The 22,485-nt window shown below is 50.7% G+C and overlaps 1 protein-coding gene across 3 annotated transcripts in view; it reads right to left on the bottom strand.

The window, feature by feature from the left end:
- The window catches only part of mmp16b (matrix metallopeptidase 16b (membrane-inserted)), a 26,855-nt gene extending 12,100 nt beyond the window's left edge, over nt 1-14,755 (bottom strand). For all 3 annotated transcript variants that reach the window (XR_007967154.1, XR_007967155.1, XM_052088464.1), the window contains exons 1-4: nt 13,983-14,755; nt 12,506-12,654; nt 10,099-10,215; nt 1,701-2,005 (exon numbers count right to left, since the gene is read on the bottom strand). Coding sequence is in view for 1 of the 3 variants with exons in the window: in XM_052088464.1 (XP_051944424.1) it covers nt 1,701-2,005; nt 10,099-10,215; nt 12,506-12,654; nt 13,983-14,303 (892 nt within the window). In the remaining 2 variants the exon portion in view is untranslated. The remainder of the gene's footprint in view (nt 1-1,700; nt 2,006-10,098; nt 10,216-12,505; nt 12,655-13,982) is intronic.
- Between the last annotated feature and the right edge of the window lie 7,730 nt (nt 14,756-22,485).

Here is a 22,485-nt window from a genome sequence, read left to right as displayed (position 1 = left end):
TATATTTAGAAAGAGCTGTTTCCAGGAACAAATTGCAGCTGCTGTCCCTAGCAACAGTGCAGATGAAAACACAGGTTATTACAAACTATAAAGCGTCTCAAATCCATGATGTTGTTATCATGAAACAAAAAATAAGGATGGCCTGGCCGTTGTGTACGAAGCTGCAACTCACAGTGCGAAACAAATTTTTGTCAGACACTCAACATTTTCATATAGCTTGTAACTGCCTGCCTCCTCAGGAGATTGTTGCCCTTTAAAAGACGAAATCCACTCCCGCCAGCTTCCACCCAGCCAGAGCCAACAGCTAAAAGGTTACACATGATTACTGTATGTATGCAACACGACCAGCTTCCTGCACCAACGTCCCACAAGGACTCCCGAGCGAGCGGCCGGGGCCACCATTAGCGCACATGTCAACATGCATCATTTACAATTACACTGCTGTGAAAGCCCATTAAAAGGCTGTGTGGCTTTCGAGACACACAAACAAAGATGGGAGCTTTTCCCAAATGTGAAGCACCAGGGAGGATGGGAATTTGACTTGAGGGTTTTAACAACGACCACTCACACACACGTCAGCTGGGAAACACAATGTAGCATGCATTTTGCCTTTACAAAGTTCAACTTTCATGTGTTTTACTGTGGTTGCAGTTTGCAGTTGTGTAGTGCCCCAACTTACATTTTCCAAGATACGAACCATATATTCGTCTTGCAAGAAAAAAAATCGGACTTAATGAGGGACTTTGCAATCCCCCCGCCCCCCAAAAAAACACTTTTTGTGATATTTGTTGCACAGTACGAAAATGATCTGTGAAAAAAAAATCCCTCACACATGGGCACACATACCCCAAATAAACAAGGTTGTGAGGACTACTGCTCCTAAAATTGCAAGGTGCTTTCATTGATGAAGATGCTATGGAATCAATTTCTGCTAGCCAGCACAGCAAAAAGCTGTTGTTTCCCATCATTTACAGGAAGAAAACACAAGCGGCAGATGGGCTGATGCGTCCTTACACAGCGCAGCCCGAAGATGAGAAACCTTTTGCATCCTCTTTCGTTTTTGCTCGCTTCCACCCTGCTGAAACATCTCATGCTGTCACACCAACTTTGTCTTCCCGAGACGCCCACTTTGTTCTGTCGCTTTCCTTTTATCTTTTTTCTATGCTCGCTCTTCCCCTGTTGACGTAAATTCGAGCATCCCACACTCAGCGTTTCTTTCTTTTACTTCAATAATTACCTTCCCGCTGCTGTTTTGTATATGACAAAAGGTAGAACACAAACAATACTGCTAACTACACTGAAAAAAATGTTATCCTTTGAATTGACTTAATTTCAGCATGTGGATGATCACAGTGTGGTCAAGCGATATCAATTCTAAAAATGTTTCCCCATCTTTGCCTTGAAAATCAGTTGACCGCATTTCAATAATGTGATGTACGTGTTCAGTTCAAGTCAATTTTCCACGAACAACAAAGGCTAAACTTAACTCGTCGTCCCTGACATAAGAAGACGTTCATGCCATAGTCCAGATGGATCGCTTCAACTTAATTTCTGGACATCCACTATGACTTTCAGGGCTTTGGTGCCATCTTAAAGTATGAAGAGAAAGATTCCAAAAACCTTAAACAGGTGATGATAGTTCCGTGGCAAAATACATATCGGGCTAATTTATAACGGAACCAATCATCTTGTCCACTTACCATCATGGTTGGGGTTCCCCAGAGTCCAAGGCTCATCTGAGTCAAAGTGGGTGTCGCCACCTATTCCGGGCCCAGGAAAGTAGGCGTGGGCAAGGAAGCCGCCCTCCCCGTCGAAAGGTGAGCTGTCACCGTGGAAACCCGAGGCGAAGATGATGGTGATGTCCACATCACGCCGGCCCGTCTCCAGGGCGCTATAAGGGACGGCCTCGAAGCGCAGCGGCGTCACGCCCTGCCACACGTCGAATGCCCGGCGGATGGCGTCATGGGTCTCACGGGCCCCCACCTTTGGCGTGACATTTTTTATACTGTGGGAGAACAACACAGAGCTGCCCGTTCACAGTCAGAAACTCAATGAAACACTACACGGATTTATGACAGGGTGGTGTAGCGCATCCCTGCATCCCAGTGTTGGCAATTTCGTAGACAAGTGCAGGGCGAAGATCTGTGCTACTGCGGGAGTGGTCACAGCTTACTTCAATAATGGCCACTCAAAGTGGACCCTCTCATTCTCAGTCTTGATATGATAATGACAAGGGTGAAGCAGGCACAGGGAGTTCCAAAACATCTGCACGGGCATTTCAAGACCAAGCCCCATCACCCACCCGCTATCGTTCGTGTATAGTGTGCAGTTAGCTAGCTTTGTAGCTATGTCTACAACCCGAAAGTGATTTACAGAACAACTTGGTGTCGTTACTTAAATTCCCAAGTGATGAGTTGCCACCGCGGCTGAGAGGGAGCCCTGGAAATTCGCTAGCTCGCGAGCAATCTGGTGGCGAGTGCCTCTCATTGCGGCACAAAGCGGAATCCGTTTTTCAGCGGGATGTGGATTCATTCATTCAGTCGACACGCCCACATCATTCAAGAGAGCCTAATTTTATATATACAAAGTACTTTGGTAGGGTGATTATTGACACTTGTCTCTGTGGTGCATCAAATTAAAAAGACACCTACAAACTATTGTCACTTTACATGGCCTCTAGCCGGACTGTGAAACGGGAACCCGCATTGGAGAGGGGTTTACTGTTGAAGAAAATTCAAATTGCATGTTCTCCCTATACCTGTCACGTCGCGTGTCCGCCAGCAGGTGGCGGGTTTTCTCACCCGCCATCTGCGCACCTGTCCGTAATTTCGGGCTGATTACCCTCCTATATTAATGAGACTCCGGCAGTTCTCCCACTGCCGGAGAATTCCTCACCGTGCCATTGATCTCTCGTGCTAACTCCTCAATTTGTAGATTACTCGTTGCCTTCTTGCCTTGCGGCCTTGACTCTTGCCATTCGCGTTAGTCACTAAATTGAATACTTAGATATTGCCTAATCAGTAGCTCCTCGCACTTTGTTTTTCAGCGAGCGTTTTCAGTTGTTTCCTTATTTCTTCCCTGGTCCTTATTTGACCAGCGTTTTGTGTTTCCGTTTTTTCCCTGTCGGGCTCTTTCTGTTTTTGTCATTAAAGACACTCTTTGCTTTGAGAAAATTCTTTCGTTGTCTGTTTTCCGGGGATCCAATCCTTTATTTTTTCGTTCTGCACGGAGCGATCATTATCGCTTCGGGCAGATCGTGACAGAATTCTCCGGCCACCATGGATCCCGCAGACATCGAAAAAAATTTTTCCGCTCTTTCCCGACAAGAGCAACAGATGAGTCAGCAGGGCCAAGCCATTAGGGAACTCCGTGGCGCGGTCTCCATGCTGGCTCATCGGTCCGATGATTTAGAACCTCGGTTGGTCCGGGTGGAAGAGCGGAGACCATCTCCCCCCGGGGTTCATTCTATTATTCCCGAAGCGCCCTCCTCATATCCCGTTATGACGAGGGAGCCATCGCTTCCACACCCCCCTCGCTACGGGGGCGAGCACGGGCAGTGTGGACACTTCCTCCACCTGTGCTCTCTCATATTCGACCTACAGCCTTCCGCCTATGCTAATGACGCCGCCAAGGTGGCTTATGTCATGAGTCTGTTAACAGGTCCGGCGGCATCGTGGGCGATTGCGACCAGTGACGCCAAGCCGAATCTCCGTACCTCGTTCCCCGACTTCGTGGCTGCGTTCCGCCGGGTGTTCCATCATCCCGTGCGAGGCAGAGAGGCAGAGGGCCGGCTACTCGCCCTCCGCCAGGGAGAGCGATCGGTAGCGGATTACTCCATCGAGTTCCGGATCCTGGCCGCCCAGAGTGGATACGATGATCGGGCGCTGTGTGGCCTGTTTCGCCGCGGGCTAAACCCTCAACTCAAGGACGAGCTGGCGACCCGCGATCACAGCACCAACCTGGAGGAATTAATCGACCTCTCCCTCCTCATGGACAATCGCCTGAGGGAGCGAAGCCGGGAGCGTGGAGGTGATCGGTCCCAGTTCCGACGAACACCCACGGAGGAACAGGTGCAGCTGGGAGGCAGGGACGCTGGTGCGGAGGAAAGAAAGCGTCGTTTCAGCGACCGAGCGACGACTGACGGCGTTCCACCATCTCCTCACGCCGCAACCAGCCATCCGGGGTCATCACCCCCTGCCCACCAGGAGTACTGTGAGTCACGACCGCGCGCGCCCCCCTTCGAGTCTAGGCGAGTCGACTCGCGGCCTGGACACCCCAACAGACTCGAACTCGAGGGGGAGATATTAACGGGGTCCCGGTCGTGGCGGGTTCGGGCTCTGGTTGACTCGGGGGCTGATGACTGTATAATGGACACCGATCTCGCATCCGAGCTGGGTTGTTCCGTGGAGAGGTTGATAGATAGGAAGCGGGTTTGTGATCTTGATGGGCGCCTCCTGGCGGTAGTTACGCATAGGACGGAGCCGTTGAGACTTCTACTGTCCGGCAACCATGTCGAACATCGCCGTTTTTACCTAATGCCGTCTCGCAATGCCCCGATCGTTCTCGGGTTACCCTGGCTGAAGACACACAATCCCGTGATTTCCTGGGCGCGCCCAGCGATAGACAGCTGGAGCCCATATTGCTACCAGCACTGTCTTCAATCGGCCGTCGGGAAGCATGAACGTGTCACGCCCCCCGAGGAGATCTGCCTTGACGGAGTGCCGGATTGCTATCGGGATCTAAAGGAGGTGTTCAGCGAGGATCGTGCCCACTCTTTGCCCCCACACCGCCCCTACGATTGTGCTATAGACCTGCAGGCGGGTGCTCCGTTGCCGACCTCGCGGCTGTATCAGGTGTCCCAACCCGAGCGCGAGGCATTGACGGAGTACATCAACAGCTCGCTCGCCGCAGGTCTTATTAGACCATCGCGTTCACCGTTAGGGGCGGGTTTTTTCTTCGTAGGGAAGAAAGACAAGACCCTGCGACCCTGCGTAGACTATCGGGGATTAAACGAGATAACAATTAAGAATAGATACCCGCTACCCTTGCTGGACTCCGCCTTCGCCCCATTGCAGTCAGCCACCATTTTCTCCAAATTAGACTTGCGCAGCGCTTACCACTTGATTCGCATCCGGGAGGGTGACGAGTGGAAGACGGCTTTTAAGACCCCTCTGGGTCATTTTGAATACCTGGTTATGCCTTTTGGGCTCACCAACGCCCCTGCCGTTTTTCAAAATCTAATTAATGATGTGCTAAGGGACATGATAAACATCTTTTGTTTCGTTTACCTTGACGATATTTTAATTTTTTCCCAGTCACTACACGAGCACCAGCAACACGTTAGGCTGGTGCTACAACGTCTACTGGAGAACCGGCTCTTCGTCAAGGCAGAAAAGTGTGAATTCCATGTCCCCGTCATCTCCTTCCTAGGGTTCATTATTGAACAGGGCAGGTTAAGGGCGGACCCCATTAAGACGCGTGCAGTCACTAACTGGCCGGTTCCGTCCAATCGCAAGGAACTGCAGCGCTTTCTGGGGTTCGCCAACTTCTACCGACGCTTTATCCGCGGTTATAGTCAGAAGGCGCTCCCCTTAACCCGCCTTACGTCCATCAAAACCCCATTTAAGTGGGATTCGACCGCGGATGCGGCGTTCGCAAACCTGAAGGCGGCGTTCACCAGTCCCCCCGTACTACAGCACCCTGATCCTGATCTCCCCTTTATCGTGGAGGTGGACGCCTCGGATTCGGGGGTGGGGGCTGTGCTGTCCCAGCGCTCTCCGGTCGACCAGAAGTTGCACCCCTGCGCCTTCTTCTCCCGTCGACTCAGTGCCGCTGAGTCCAATTACGACGTGGGCAACCGTGAACTGTTGGCAGTTGTGACCGCCTTGCAGGAGTGGCGGCACTGGCTCGAGGGGGCAAAGGAACCCTTTACGGTCTACACGGATCATAAGAACCTCGCCTACCTCCGCTCCGCCAAAAGACTGAACGCCCGTCAGGCCCGGTGGGCCCTCTTCCTTACCAGGTTCGACTTCATCCTCACCTACTCTCCCGGGTCTAAGAACACCAAGCCCGACGCCCTCTCCCGTCTCCACGAGCCTGCGGGGAGGGATCGATCCCCGGAGACCATCCTCCCGGCCCGGTGCGTCGTGGGGGCCGTCCAGTGGGAGGTTGAGCAGCGGATCCAGGCAGCCCTGGAGGGGGTTCAGGTGCCGACGGAGTGCCCAGCAGGGAGGCTATTCGTACCTCCTCCCTTACGATCTGAAGTTCTGCAGTGGGGACATGGGTCCAAGGTGGCGTGTCATCCCGGGGTGAACCGGACTGTGCAACTCGTCGCCCAGCGTTTCTGGTGGCCGGAGCTCCGCAACGACGTGACGGAGTTCGTCAAGGCCTGCACCTCCTGCGCCTGCGGCAAATCGTCCCATCAGCCGCCGGCGGGACTGCTCCAGCCGTTGCCCATTCCTCCTCGCCCGTGGTCCCACATCGCCCTGGACTTCGTCACGGGTCTCCCGCCTTCCCGGGGTCGAACTGTCGTACTCACGATCGTGGACCGCTTCTCCAAGGCGGCTCATTTTGTTCCTTTGTCCAGGTTGCCGTCGGCGCTGGAGACCGCCGACCTCCTTGTCGAACACGTCTTCCGTCTCCACGGCATTCCACTGGACATTGTCTCGGACCGGGGGCCCCAGTTCGTATCCCGCGTCTGGAAGCAGTTCTGCCGGTCCCTCGGGGCCACGGCCAGTCTGACCTCGGGGTACCACCCCCAGTCCAATGGACAAGCCGAGCGTGCCAACCAGGATCTGGGGGCGGCCCTCCGCTGTGTGTGCCTTCACCGTCCCTCATCCTGGGTCGACCACTTACCCTGGGTGGAGTACGCGCACAACACACTCGTCTCTTCTGCCACTGGTAGGTCCCCCTTCATGGCCGCCTACGGGTACCAGCCGCCGCTGTTCCCGTCCCAGGAGGGGCAGGTGGAGGTCCCCTCTGTGCAGCACCACCTCAAGCGGGCCCATCGCGTGTGGAAGGAGGCCCGGGCTGCGTTGTCCCGCACGGCGGCCAGGAACCAGCGGATCGCGGATCGTCGCCGGCGCCCGGCTCCTTCATACATGGTAGGACAGAAGGTGTGGCTGGCGACTAGGGATCTTCGGCTGGCCGGCACGTCTGCGAAACTGGGACCCCGATTTACTGGACCGTTCGAGGTCGAGGCCGTCATCAGTCCGTCTGCAGTCAGGCTCCGGCTGCCGCCCACCATGAAGGTTCACCCCGTCTTCCACGTCTCCCTACTCAAACCCGTGTCTTCCAGTGACTTGGCTCCTCCTCCCACGCCGCCGCCCCCTCCGCGGGTCGTCGACGGTGACCCGGTGTACACGGTTCGTGCCATCCTGGACTCTCGGCGCAGGGGAAAGGGGTTCCAGTATCTGGTCGACTGGGAGGGCTACGGGCCTGAGGAGCGGCAGTGGGTGCCTCGCTCCTGGATCCTTGATCCATCCCTTTTGCGCGACTTCCACGCTACACATCCATCCAAGCCGGGTAGTCCGCCGGGAGGCGTCCATTGAGGGGGGGGTACTGTCACGTCGCGTGTCCGCCAGCAGGTGGCGGGTTTTCTCACCCGCCATCTGCGCACCTGTCCGTAATTTCGGGCTGATTACCCTCCTATATTAATGAGACTCCGGCAGTTCTCCCACTGCCGGAGAATTCCTCACCGTGCCATTGATCTCTCGTGCTAACTCCTCAATTTGTAGATTACTCGTTGCCTTCTTGCCTTGCGGCCTTGACTCTTGCCATTCGCGTTAGTCACTAAATTGAATACTTAGATATTGCCTAATCAGTAGCTCCTCGCACTTTGTTTTTCAGCGAGCGTTTTCAGTTGTTTCCTTATTTCTTCCCTGGTCCTTATTTGACCAGCGTTTTGTGTTTCCGTTTTTTCCCTGTCGGGCTCTTTCTGTTTTTGTCATTAAAGACACTCTTTGCTTTGAGAAAATTCTTTCGTTGTCTGTTTTCCGGGGATCCAATCCTTTATTTTTTCGTTCTGCACGGAGCGATCATTATCGCTTCGGGCAGATCGTGACAATACCTGCGTGGGTTTTCTCCGAGTACTCCGGTTTCCTCTCACATTCCAAAAAAACATGCGCGGCAGGTTAATGGAACACTTTCAATTGTCCCGAGGCGTGAGTGTGAGCACAGACGTTCATCTATGTGTGCCCTGCAATTGGTTGGCAACCAGTTGAGGGTGTACCTCGCCTAATGCTAACAGACAGCTGGGACAGGCAAGCCCCGCGATCCTTGTGGGGATCAGCAGATCAGAAAATGGATGGGTGGACTTGAAGTACACATTTTTAACATTTTCAAGGGGAAGTCAAGTCAAAAATGTTCTTGTATGCACACTCCACTGATCTAAACACAGCATTCTGATTAATATTGCTCAGGGCTCTTTTAACATCTTCAAGAGCAAATCAAGTCGAAAATGTTCTTGTATGCACACCCCCCACTGATCTGAACACAGCATTCTGATTGATATTGCTCAGGGCTCAGGTAACGATCAATTGCGGCTCACCTGTTTTCTGAGTTTGGTCGTGTGATGTTCGCAAGCTGAGCTGCAATGATGTGACATTAGCATTTCACATCAGAAATGGGATGTGCTGTTCCAAATCGTATGGGGAACTGAACTGAAGTGATGGAAACCAAATGCATTGACAATCCCTTGTACCTCCATAGGTCAGCGTACAGAGAACGTTTGACTTAGTCAGTGAGAAAATAAGTTGATGCAACTATTTCGAGGCTGGCAGCATTCATTGAACTTTTACACACAGCCCTCTTTATCAGTGCCTGGCAGGCAGAGAGGAATTGGGAATCTTCTCTCTCACCTCCAATCTTCATGAATAACACGGGAGTCACCGGCTCAGCACTGATTGACATTCTATTTGGAGAATGTTCTCATCAATTCAAATTAAGGGAGGGAAGGATTTGAATAAATTGACGGCATTATCTGCGACAACGGCTGAAACCTGTCAATTTCTGCCGCCGCAGACCCGTTTATCGGTACTCTTCAGAAGCCATTAAAAAAAAAAAGGAGGCCGGAGCCGAATCGGTCGGAGAGATAAGATGAGGGTGGAAATATTTTCTGCTGAAATGAGGGATTCTGCAGTCAGGGACTCGTGTGGAAATTGTTTGCTGCAGGGTATGAAAAGGTAAAAAGAGAACCGCTAGCTGTTTTTTATAAATAGAACATGACGGCGAATGGCGAAACACACACTCACAGAGATGGCAAAACTACTCACACTTAGGTCGAAGTACTGTGAATACACAACGCTTGTGTAGAAACCATCCATCCATCCATTTTCCAACCTGCTTATCCTCACAAGGGTCGTGGGGGTGCTGGAGCCTATCCCAGCCGTCTTTGGGCACACTGAAACGGTTGCCAGGGCACACAGAGACGAACAACCATCCACGGTCATACTCATACCTAGGGACAATTTAGAGTGTTCATGTTTTTGGAATGTGCGAGGAAACCAGAGTACCCGAAGAAAACCCTGGCAGGCCCGGGGAGAACATGCAAACTCCACACCGGAGCTGGAATTGAACCTGGTACCTCTGCACTGTGAGGTTGACGCGCTAACCACTGGCTCACCGCCCTGTGAAGAAACCAATTACTTAAATAAAAATAAAAAGGATAGACTCTGAAATGTAATTCAGTGCAAAAGTAAAAATAATTGATTTTTAAGAATGATGTGAATGTTGTAACAAGCCTACTTTGACAGAGTAAGGAGTAGAAATTCCAGATTTGCATATGTTGAAGTGCAGTAGAGAAAGCTGAAAAATCAAATGCCACCACTGGCGCGCGCGCGCACGCACACATGCACGCAATGTATGTGTCGAAGCCCACGTTACTGTGAGTGTGATGCGGACTGTATTTTCTTGTAAGATGACGTTTTGGAGCAGTCGCCATGGCAACACAGAGCATGTGCTCACCATTGGTGCTGACAGAAAAAAAAAGTCATCACTGGCACACATGACTGCTCCTCCTCCTTCACGGTTAAGTGCAGCTAAAGCTGAATGGTCTCCAAGGCAACTGGCTCCCTCCTACCCTGCCTGGCTTCTCCTCACCTGTAGGTGATGTGCGTACGCTGCCACTTCTGTCCTGTCAGCGCATATCTCCGCCTCCGTGACCTCGAAGCTCTTTTGAGCGTGTCTGGAACGCCGCAGCGGGGCTTCTGCATCCAACTGGAAACAGACAAAAGGAGATCATTTCAGGAGACCATTCACATATGAGAGATCTCCACATCCATGTGAGGTCAACGTTCACTCCATCTCCCATGAATGTGCAATTGTAATTCAATAACAATAGTGTCAGGGTACAGTGAGGGTCTACACTACGGGTCCCCAAACTAAGGCCCGCAGGCACATTTGACCCGGCCCTCTAACCCTCTATTGTCCTCGGGTCAAAATGACCCGTCACTGTGTTAAAAACGCCCCAAAAGCCCCCTAAATGATAATTTTTAACTTGAAATTTTATGACTTTTCCAAGATTGTCCCCAACTGCAGAAAATTTGAAATGTTGTTTTTATTCACATTTCCTTGGAAGCTGTTCAAAAAAAAGTACAAAGGTGGTCTTTGGGGCAAAATGACCCATGACGCAAATAGGGTTGAAATCAAGGTCACAAAGTTATTTACACACCATAGAATGTTTCAGTTTTTTGGTGGTGTCTCAGATCAATTAGTAGAACACGTGAACAAGACGGTAACAGACATAAACAAGACAAGATAGGTGGCGTTCTCGTAGATGGCAGAACTCTTTTTTTGTGGATTTCATGGGGCTATAAAGAGAGAGAGTTGTTTAGTTATTATTTATTTCCTGTTTTTTCTGTGAAGAACTCAGAGAGTGTTATTTAGTTATTATTTATTTCATTAATAGTGTTATTATTTGTTTCGTGACTTTTTTTCTGTAAAGAACCTGGAAAGGGTTATTTGGTTATGTGTGGCTTTCTGGGAAACAATAAAATTTTTTAAGCTCCCCTAAGATCGTTGATGTTACAAACCGACACCGGCCCCCCATCAGAGAAGGGAAACGTTATGTGGCCCTCACAGGAAAAAGTTTGGGGACCCCTGGTCTACACAGTAATACATTTCATTGCAATGCCAACATATTGAATAAAAATCCAAATTTTGCCGTCCAATATCTCATACACCGGATTAATTGAGCGTAGATACTAGTAAATCGCTTAGCTTGAAAGAACTAAGCCATGAAAGAGGAAAACTTATTTTTCCAAAATAATTTACAGTTAAGTCAATTTTATTCTGATTCAATTACATTTGAAATAATTTAGAGAAGAAGGGACTTTTAGTCATGTCTCAAGATATGTTTGGAACACTTTTCACAGCCATCCATTTCTAACCAGGATAAGGAAACAGGGTACTGTAAATGCATGTCTTAAAGTGCTAAAGTGAACATTAGCATTTGCCCTGCCCAGGATTTGAACCTCTTTCCTCTCTCCTTGGGTCCAAAGTCAGCTGTGTTACCCTCAGGGCCATCCAGCCATCAAATCCCATTCTAGCCAGGTCACAAAAACACTTATTTTAAAATGCCTTTAACGCAAATGTAGAGAATGTTGGGTTTTTCATCGGTGTATTGTCAAAGATTGCAAAAGGCTGCAAAAAATGATTTTCTCATCGCCAAGAAATTGTGAGCATGTTCCAAATGTTCCCTAAATTGACCGTCCTTTGCTGTCACAGCACTTTGCAACGTTGATATGTTTCACACAGCTAGCAAACTGTCGCCCGCCCAGAAATACATTTCTTCGATGTCACAACACTACTTGATCAGCAGAAAATAACACAAACTAGTCCAGATAGGGCGATCCTTTTTTGCAGTCACCAGTGTGTCCAGGTCTCGGGTTGAACATCCCACCAGCCAATCACTGACCCCCACTTCCTTTCGAATTAGGGGTGTGGTTTGGGGTGTCAGCTTGAATGTATTTATGCATTCTAATATGCACCTGAATTAGTAAAGTGCGCTTGAATTACTCAAGTAGTGCAACAAAACGTTTTGATTCATGTGGGGAATGTGGGTTTACAGTGTAGGAACTCCCAATATTGCATTTAACACTGGTATCATAATGCAGTCACTGTGCGATGATCAAAGCATTGCAAACACACAAAAAAAGTATCATGAATGTTCATAATGTGAGAAAACTCAATTAGTGTGGTAGCATTTTAAACCAATTTGTGAAGTTGGCATATTCACTAGTGACAAATATTCTTTGACAGGTTTGTGCAAACTACACTACCACCACTTATGAGTGACACACACAGAAGGAAGGCAAGAAATAACATCAAGGCTCACCTCAGAGTGATATCACTGCATCATCATGCAAAATGAGGACAAGTGTGCATCACCTGCACGTTGATGGGCGTGTGAGGACAACACAGCTTATTTCTGTTCTTCACACACACACACATACACACACACACACACACATACTTTTGCATGTCAATGACAATGCGCTATACTCACTCCTTGGTTCTTTCATCCAGTGTCCCGGTGACATTGAGGCCGTAGGCACGCTGCATGGCGGCGATGGCCAAGTGCACGGTTTGGGCTGAGCGCAAGACAGACATTTTGGGCTCTGTGCGGGGAAGGTAGCCGTACCTCTGTAGCCATCCCTGTAAAGCGACAACATTTGATTTGATTTATAAGTGATAGACAGACAGTAATATGCGAAAGTCATAAGATGGCTTTGTTATTTTCAAACTGGGTACAAAAACAATCATTCTGTGTTTCTGCTATCTCTGTCAATTAATTGATCCAAAAGGAGTCAATTCCATTTAGCAATGAGAAATACTTACCATTTGAGCCTATTGAAGAAGCATTTATGTCTTTTGTCTACTTTGTGGCTAACTATTTGAAACTGTAGGCTATCTATCTATCTATCTATCTATCTATCTATCTATCTATCTATCTATCTATCTATCTATCTATCTATCTATCTATCTATCTATCTATCTATCTATCTATCTATCTATCTATCTATCTATCTATCTATCTATCTATCCATCCATCCATCCATCCATCCATCCATCCATCCATCCATCTCTAGCAAGCAAAAATAGTAGCTTTCCAAAGTGGAAAAATTCCAAATGTGTATCAAAACGGACCCTGAGCACCTTTTAACCTATACTCCGGATGAGCAAGAGTGTACCAAGGAGGACACTTGTTCACTTTTGAACAGAGTAACTCACAACATATCCACCATATTGATGTACCGAGTGTCAGTATCCGCTTCATCATCCGTTCATCCACCCTCGCATCCATTCACACGGTAACGAGCAGCCTGGCCGCGGGGGCGGCCAATCAGAAATGTCCCTCCCTCCACCATCCTACGCTACCTATAATCTGTCGGTCCCTCCCGGTTTCCCGACAGTCTTGTTTATGATCCATTTCTTGCAGCCAGCGTGTATGCGTGTTTGTTTTTACTGCGAATATTCGGAGCTACTCGTCTCCCACATTTATGGCAGCGAAGCGTAAAATTAATTCGGGGGGTATGCTGGAATCCGCAACGAGGGGAGGCTTATATATCGGATAAAATAATGAAAAAAGAAAAGCAATCCTAACAAATCTTATTATGGAACTGGCATGTGTGAATGGCTAATCCATTACATCAACTTGATGTTAAGGCTTATCACTTTTGTTCATCAATGAATGCATTGCAGGCAGGCCCCAACAAAGCATGCATCTGTATCTGGGTTACATGCGCGCGTGCACGCACGCACGCACGCACGCACACAAACACACACACACACACACACACTCAAGCACACGCGCGCACACAAACGCGTGCGCGCACAAATGAGTCTTGAGTGGCCATGTCGTGCTGTTGGTGTTTCAAATTTTGATTTTTTGGGGGGGCTGCTGGAGGAGAGAGCACGGTCACGGATGGAGCAAAACAGCAGGGAAGGGCCGCGTATGTATTATGTATATATGTGCATCCTACCTCGACGTTGAAGTGCTGTTGCTCCTCTCCGGACACTGCACAGGCAATCCAAAGCATGAGATGCAAACACAACGCGGCCGCCTGAACGCAATCCGATGGTTTCCTTGCACTGGAGGCGTCTAAGGTCATAATGACCCTCTTTAATCCCGAGTCTCTTTTATTGTTGTTGTTGTCCTGCTTTTCAGAGAGAAGCGTCCCGCGTTTCGCTTTGGCGTTTTTTTGCGTCAAGCTAAAGACATGGATGCATAGCGTGCAGCGTCCGCAAGGCGCGTCGAGAAGAAACTGTCCGATGTCAATCACACATGAGGCGGCGTGTTCCATCCGCTGCCCTCGCCATCCTTGTATTTACATCACGGGATCCATTTAGGTAGCAGCAGCAGCGGCAGCTGCGGCAGCATCAGCAGCATCACCGAGGCTGAAGGCAGGCAGTCTGCGCAAGATTGGCCGCCTCCTCCCCCTCCTCCCTCTCCTCCTCCTCCTTCACGCCTACGCTTTGATTTCGTGCATAAAAGAAAGTGCACGGTGTCCGTAAAGGAAAATGTTTTTTAATGCGGCGTTTGTTCTGACACTTGGAAAATCTCAGGTTCCCTCGTGGGGAGTTGCTTCAAATCCCCTTTAAAAACCCCAACTAATAACACCGATAATTATTTGGGATTTTATCAGTCACTACAACAACGACAAAAATTTTTTTAAAATGGTGACAAAAATACACATCAATCGTTTTTCTATTTTCATTCCCGAGCAAAACACAGCAGCGACGTAGAGTAAAAAGATGAACACGTGACGTCACATGTCTGCCCCGCCTCTCGTTGCCAGGCAGACTTGTGTACACGCAGGTTGGCCTTGGAATGAAAACAAATGGGGAAGGTAAAGCTCTAACCCATGACAGAAACAAACATATATATATATATATATATATATATATATATATATATATATATATATATATATATATATATATATATATATATATATATATATATATATATATATGTATGTATGTATGTATGTGTGTGTGTGTGTGATCCAACTGAGCGGCTGGATAGCTCAGTTTGTGAGGCATCGGTTTGGCATACGGGAGACGGCCAAACAAGGTCTGCGTCAGGTGCTGGGGAACCAGAGCACCTTGATGAAAAATGGGCTACTGGAACAAAGCGGAGATGGGCGAAATGCGATAACATGGCTCTGTTGGAATGCTACTACTCAAGCGACCCTAGTCAGAGGGGTTACATGCAGAGAATGTGGCATAAATGGTTACTTCGAAACCCACAGTCACGGTTGACCACGAAACAACTAGTAGCTCAGTCTTCCAACATCCACAAACGGCAACTGCTGTCACAACTTGAGATTGATGAGGTACAACGCAAGTTCCATGGTGAAGGGCGCCAGGCTGCCAGATCAGAGGAGGAGGTCATACAAGAGATTGGGAGGCAAGCCCCAACGAATGCAGATGGTGAGATTGGGTGGCCAGCCCCAACGAATGCAGATGATGAGATTGGGTGGCCAGCCCCAATGAATGAAATGCTGAGCGAGGCAGCAACTGACCTGAAAGCTAAGATCATGGCGAGAATGAAAGCTGGGCAACCTAGAAACCGATTACAACGGCTATGTGAAGTACCATCTGAAAGTCTCATAGAAAGTGTGAATGCAGCACTGAGGGCGATCCCTACCGTAACGATCCCAGAAACCAATGAGCTGATATACGCTTCAGCATCAGTGATCCTGGAGACTCTGGGCTATAAGAGCAACCATGGAAGCCATGAGATACGTTACCCACCATGGAAAAGACGGTTGGAGGCTAAGATCAAGGCGGCCCGGAAAGATGTGAGTCAATTGACGGAGGCTCAGAGAGGTGTGATGAAAAGGCCGATACCCGAGAGGTACATCCAGATGACCATACCTGAAGCACTCGAAACTGCCAAACAAAGGCTCCAAGCCTTGTCCAGCCGCCTAAAGCGGTACAGGAAAGAGAATGAGACCAGACGAATAAACAGGCTGTTCGCAACACAACCTGCGAAAGTGTACGCTCAGTGGCAGGGTCCTAACAACAGAGCTGACCCACCAAGACTGGAAACTGAAAGGTACTGGAAAGGCATATGGGAGAAGGAAGTTGCACATAACAGCAGTGCACAATGGCTGGTGACCCTGAGAGAGGAGCACAGCAACCTCCCTGAACAGAACCCAGTTACCATAACAGTGGCAGACATACAGGAAAGAGTCTCAGATATGAAGAACTGGACAGCACCAGGCCCGGACATGGTCCACACCTACTGGCTAAAGAAACTCACAGCACTCCATGAGCACCTAGCAGTACAAATGAACCAGCTGCTGAGGGATGGGACTCACCCAGAATGGCTAACCCAAGGGCGAACGATCCTGATCATGAAGGATCCCTCAAAGGGTGAAGCCCCATCCAACTATCGGCCAATAACCTGTCTCTCCACAACATGGAAGCTCATGTCAGGGATCATTGCGGCTAAGATAAGTGGACACATGGATCAATACATGAACGAAGCGCAGAAGGGCATTGGCAGAGATACCAGAGGAGCCAAACATCAGCTCCTGGTTGACAGAACAGTCGCACAAGACTCCAGGTCCCGACGTAGTAACCTGTGCACAGCTTGGATTGATTACAAGAAAGCCTATGACTCAATGCCACATACATGGATCACTGAATGCTTGGAGTTGTATAAGGTGAACAGGACCCTAAGAGCTTTCGTTGTGAACTCGATGAGGATGTGGAAAACCACACTTGAAGCCAATGGCAAGCCACTTACCCAAGTGTCCATCAAATGTGGCATATACCTAGGTGATGCACTCTCCCCACTGCTGTTCTGCATAGGACTGAACCCCCTAAGCCAAGTAATCACCAAGACAGGCTATGGATACCGCCTCAGAAATGGAGCTAGAATCAGTCACCTCCTCTACATGGATGACATAAAGCTGTATGCTAAGAGCGAAAGGGACATAGATTCCCTAATCCACACAACCAGGATCTACAGCAGCGACATCGGGATGTCATTCGGGCTTGAGAAATGTAGTCGGATGGTGACTAAGAGAGGAAAGGTAGTACGCACTGAAGGGGTCTCACTCCCTGAAGGAACAATAGCAGACATTGAGGACAGCTACAAGTACCTCGGTACAAGCCAATGGCAACCTCGAACTGGCAACAAGGAAAGCGGCTATGGCCAAATACCTCCAGCGAGTGAGGCAAGTCCTAAGAAGCCAGCTCAATGGCAAGAATAAGACCCGGGCAATAAACAGCTATGCCCTGCCAGTGATCAGATACCCTGCAGGAATAATAAGGTGGCCAAAGGAAGAGATTCAGACCACAGACGTTAAGACCCGAAAGTTCCTAACCATGCATGGAGGGTTCCATCCCAAATCCAGCACCCTGAGACTGTACGCAAGCTGAAAGGAAGGAGGCCGGGGACTAGTGAGTGTGAGAGCCACTGTCCAGGATGAAACATCCAAGCTCCATGAATACATCAAGGAGAAGGCTCCAACGGATGACGTACTCAGAGAAAGTCTCAGACAATGGGGAACAGAAGATGAGGCCCAGAGAAGTCGCGCAGAAGGGACGGATCAAGGATCCAGGAGCGGGGGACCCATTGCCGCTCCTCCGGCCCGTAGCCCTCCCAGTCGACCAGATACTGGAACCCCCTGCCCCTGCGCGGAGAGTCCAGGATGGCACGCACCGTGTACACCGGGTCACCATCGACGACCCGTGGAGGCGGGGGTGGAGTGGGAGAAGGAGCCAAGGGACTGGAAGTCACTGGTTTGAGCAGGGAGACGTGGAACACGGGGTGAACCCTCATGGAGGCCGGTAGCCGGAGCTTGACCGCGACGGGGCTGATGACGGACTCGACCTCGAAAGGACCAGTGAATCGGGGCCCCAGCTTCGCAGACGTGCCGGCCAGGCGAAGGTCCCTCGTCGCCAGCCACACCTTTTGTCCCACCACGTATGTAGGTGCCGGGCACCGACGACGATCCGCGATCTGCTGGTTCCGGGTCGCCGTGCGGGATAATGCAGCCCGGGCCTCCTTACACACGCGATGGGCCCGCTTAAGGTGGTGCTGCACCGAAGGGACCTCCACTTGTCCCTCCTGGGACGGGAACAGCGGCGGCTGGTACCCGTAGGCTGACATGAAGGGGGACCTACCAGTGGCTGAAGAGACGATGGTGTTGTGCGCGTATTCCACCCAAGGTAAGTGGTCGGCCCAGGAGGAGGGACGGTGGAGACACACACAGCGGAGGGCCGCCCCCAGATCCTGGTTGGCACGTTCAGCTTGACCATTGGATTGGGGGTGATATCCCGAGGACAGACTTGCCGTGGCCCCGAGGGACCGGCAGAACCGCTTCCAGACGCGGGACACAAACTGGGGCCCCCGGTCCGAGACAATGTCCATCGGGATGCCATGGAGACGGAAGACGTGCTTGACAAGGAGGTCGGCGGTCTCCAGCGCAGATGGCAACCTGGACAGAGCCACCTTGGACCCGTGCCCCCACTGCAACACCTCCGAACGTAGCAGTGGGGGCACGAACAGCTTCCCCGTGGGACATTCCGCCGGAATTTGGACCCCATCCAGAGCTGCTTGGATCCGCTGCTCAATCTCTAATCTCAACGCCCCCACGACGCACTGGGCCGGGAGAATGGCCTCCGGAGTCCGGTCCCTTTCTGCGGGGTCGTGGAGACGGGAAAGGGCGTCGGGCTTGGTGTTCTTGGACCCTGGGGAGTAGGTGAGGACTAATTCGAACCGGGTGAGGAACAGGGCCCACCGGGCCTGACGGGCGTTCAGTCGTTTGGCGGAGCGGAGGTATTCAAGATTTTTATGGTCAGTGTACACGGTGAAGGGCTCCTTCGCCCCCTCGAGCCAGTGTCGCCATTCCTGTAAGGCGGCGACTACAGCCAGCAGTTCACGACTCCCCACGTCGTAGTTCGATTCGGCAGCACTGAGTCGACGAGAGAAAAAGGCGCAGGGGTGCAGCCTCTGGTCGACCGGGGAACGCTGGGACAGCACCACCCCCACCCCTGAATCCGAGGCGTCCACCTCTACGACGAACGGGAAATCAGGGTCAGGATGTTGCAATATGGGGGGACTGGTAAATGCCGCCTTCAGGTTTTTAAATGCCGCGTCCCCAGCCGGGTCCCATATGAAAGGGACTTTAATGGACGTCAATTGGGTCAACGGGAGCGCCTTTTGGCTGTAACCGCGAATGAAACGTCTATAGAAGTTGGCAAACCCCAAAAAGCGCTGTAATTCCTTCCGGTTAGTTGGAATCGGCCAGTTCGTTACTGCCTGCGTCTTGTTGGGGTCTGCTCTTAACTTGCCATGCTCAATAATAAACCCCAGGAAAGAGATGACGGGTACATGGAATTCACATTTCTCTGCCTTGACGAAGAGCCAATTCTCTAATAAACGTTGTAACACCAGTCTGACATGTTGCTGGTGTTCATGTAACGACCGAGAGAAAATTAAGATGTCATCAAGGTAGACAAAACAAAAAATGTTTAGCATGTCCCTTAACACGTCGTTGATAAGACTTTGGAATACGGCGGGAGCGTTTGTCAGCCCGAAAGGCATGACTAAATATTCGAAGTGACCTAGTGGAGTCTTAAAAGCCATCTTCCATTTGCCCCCCTCCCGGATGCGGACCAAATGATAACCACTGCGTAGATCTAGTTTCGAAAATATTGTGGCTGTTTGTAAAGGGGCGAAGGCGGAGTCCAACAATGGCAGCGGATACTTATTTTTTATCGTGATGTCATTCAGACCTTGATAATCCACACACGGTCGCAGGGATTTGTCCTTTTTTCCCACAAAGAAAAACCCCGCACCTAACGGTGATCGCGATGGCCTAATTAGACCTGCAGCGAGCGAGCTGTTTATGTATTCCGTTAGTGCCTCGCGCTCGGGTTGGGACACCTGATACAGCCGTGAGGTTGGCAACGGAGCGCCCGCCTGCAGGTCTATGGCGCAATCGTAGGGGCGGTGCGGGGGCAAAGAGCGTGCGCGATCCTCGCTGAATACCTTACGAAGGTCATGATAGCAATCTGGCACTCCGTCAAGGCAGATAGTTTCGGGGGGTTCGTCACTGGCACGTTCGTGCTCCCCTACGGCCGAACGTAAACAATGTTTATAACAGTACCGGCTCCAACTGTCTATTGCCGGGAGCTCCCAGGAAATCACAGGGTTGTGAGTCTTGAGCCAGGGCAAACCGAGAATAACCGGAGTGTTTCAAGACCACATTAAATAAAACCGTCGATGCTCGAAATGGTTTCCGGATAGTTGGAGTTTTAGTGGTTCCGTTCTTTGTGTTACTACCGCCAGGAGGCGCCCATCGAGATCACAAACCCGCTTCTTCTCGACCAATTCCTCGATAAAACAACCCAAATCAAACGCGAGGTTGGTGTCCATCAAACAATCATCAGCCCCCGAGTCTATCAGAGCCCTAACTCGCAGCGACCGGGACCCCCCAAATATCTCCCGTTCGAGTTCTAGTCTCTTGGGGTGCCCCGGCCGGGAGTCGACTCGCCGAGGCTCGGGAGGCTATGCGCGGGGTCGTGACTCACAGTACTCAGGGAATGAAGAGAACGAAGACTCCGGACGGCTGGGAGCAGCGTGAGGACCTTGTTGGACGCTGTCAGACACAGCCCGATCGTTGATTCGGCGCCTTCTCCCCTTCGATCCAACGTCTTTTCCACCCAGCTGCATAGGTTCCTCCGCGGTGGCCATGTTCCGGGATCGAGGGTGGTCTCCGGGCCCTGCTACCCGAAGCGCCCCATGGTGTTCCTCGCGGTACGTGGCATGCCGGAACGGGAACCGATCATCTCCGCGCTCCCGGTTTCTCTCTCTCAGGCGGTTGTCCATCAGGAGGGTGAGCTCGATTAACCCTTCCATGTCGGCACTGTTGTCGCAGGTTGCTAGTTCGTCCTTGAGCTGGGTGGTTAACCCGCGACGAAACAGTCCACACAGCGCCCGATCATCGTAGCCACTCTGGGCGGCCAAAGTCCGGAACTCGATCGAGTAGTCCGCCACCGATCGCCTCCCCTGGTGGAGTGCAAGTAACCGGTCCTCCGCCTCTCTGCCCCGCACGGGATGGTGGAACACCCGGCGAAACGCCGTTACGAAGTCGTGGAACGAAGACCGGAGGCTCGACTTCGCCTCACTCGTCGCCATCGCCCATGATGCTGCTGGACCTGTCAATAAGCTCATAACATAGGCCACTTTCGCGGCGTCATTAGTGTAGACGGACGGTTGCTGGTCGAATATGAGTGAGCACTGGTGGAGAAAGTGCCCACACTGCCCGTGCTCACCCCCGTATATTGGGGGGTGTGGAAGTGACGGCTCCCTCATCATTGTGGGAAATGATGCGGGTGCCTCAGGGGTGGTTGAATGAACCCCGGAGGGAGGTGTTCTCCGTTCCTCCACCCGTACCAAACGGGGTTCGAGCTCATCGAACCGATGAGCCAGCATGGAAACCGCGCCGCGGAGTTCCGAGATGGCTTGGCCCTGCTGACTCATCTGTTGCTCTGGTCGGGACAGAGCGGACAAAATCTTCTCAATGTCTGCGGGATCCATGGTGGCCGGAGAATTCTTTCACGTTGTGCCCGAAGCGATAGAAAGATCGCTTCGTGCACAACAAAATAAGGAAGTGGATGCCCGAAATGGCAGACACAAAAAGAGATTTTGTCAGATAACAAAAGGAGTCCTTAATAACGAACACAAAATACCCGACAGGGAGGATAACAAAAAACGCTGGTCAAAATAAGAACCAGGAATAGAATTAAGAGAACAACAGAAAATGCTTGCAGAAAACAAATGGCAAGGAAGGTCTGATTAGACAAGTATATAAATCTCATACGCAAGAGTAACAATGGCGCATAATAACAGCCACAAGGCTAAGAGGCAACGAATAATCCGAATAGGAATTTGAGCGAGAGAGTATTGGCGCGGCGTGGAATTCTCCGGCAGTGAGTAGACTGCCAGAGCGTCCTAATAAAGGCAGAGTAATCATTCACAAATGAGTAACAGGTGTGCAGGCGGCGGAGAGAAAGCCCGCCCCCTGCTGGCAAACACGGGACGTGACATATATACTGTACATATGTATATATACTGTATAACACACACACACACATACACACATTTTTTTTCATCGATTCATTTTCCGCTTATCCTCACAAGGGTCGCAGGGGGTGCTGGAGCCTATGCCAGCCGTCTTCGGGCAGTAGGCGGGGGACAGATACCTTTGTGAGGATTAAGCGGATCAGAAAATGGATGGATGGATATGTAGATGGAGTGGGTGCTCTGGTTTCCTCCCACATTCCAAAAACATGCATGGCAGGCTGATTGGATGCTCTAAATTATCCCTAGGTGTGAATGTGAGCGTGGATGGTTGTTCGTCTCTGTGTGCCCTGCGATTGGCCCGGTAGTCCAGTGGTTAGCACGTCGACCTCACAGTGCAGAGGTGCAAGCTTGGATTCCGGCTCCGGCCTCCTTGT

This window comes from Hippocampus zosterae, chromosome 15 (genome assembly GCF_025434085.1).
Source record: "Hippocampus zosterae strain Florida chromosome 15, ASM2543408v3, whole genome shotgun sequence".
In the NCBI taxonomy this organism is placed as follows: domain Eukaryota; kingdom Metazoa; phylum Chordata; class Actinopteri; order Syngnathiformes; family Syngnathidae; genus Hippocampus; species Hippocampus zosterae.
Note: the sequence above shows the minus strand (reverse complement) of the source record. Positions and strands in the feature narration are given on the sequence as shown.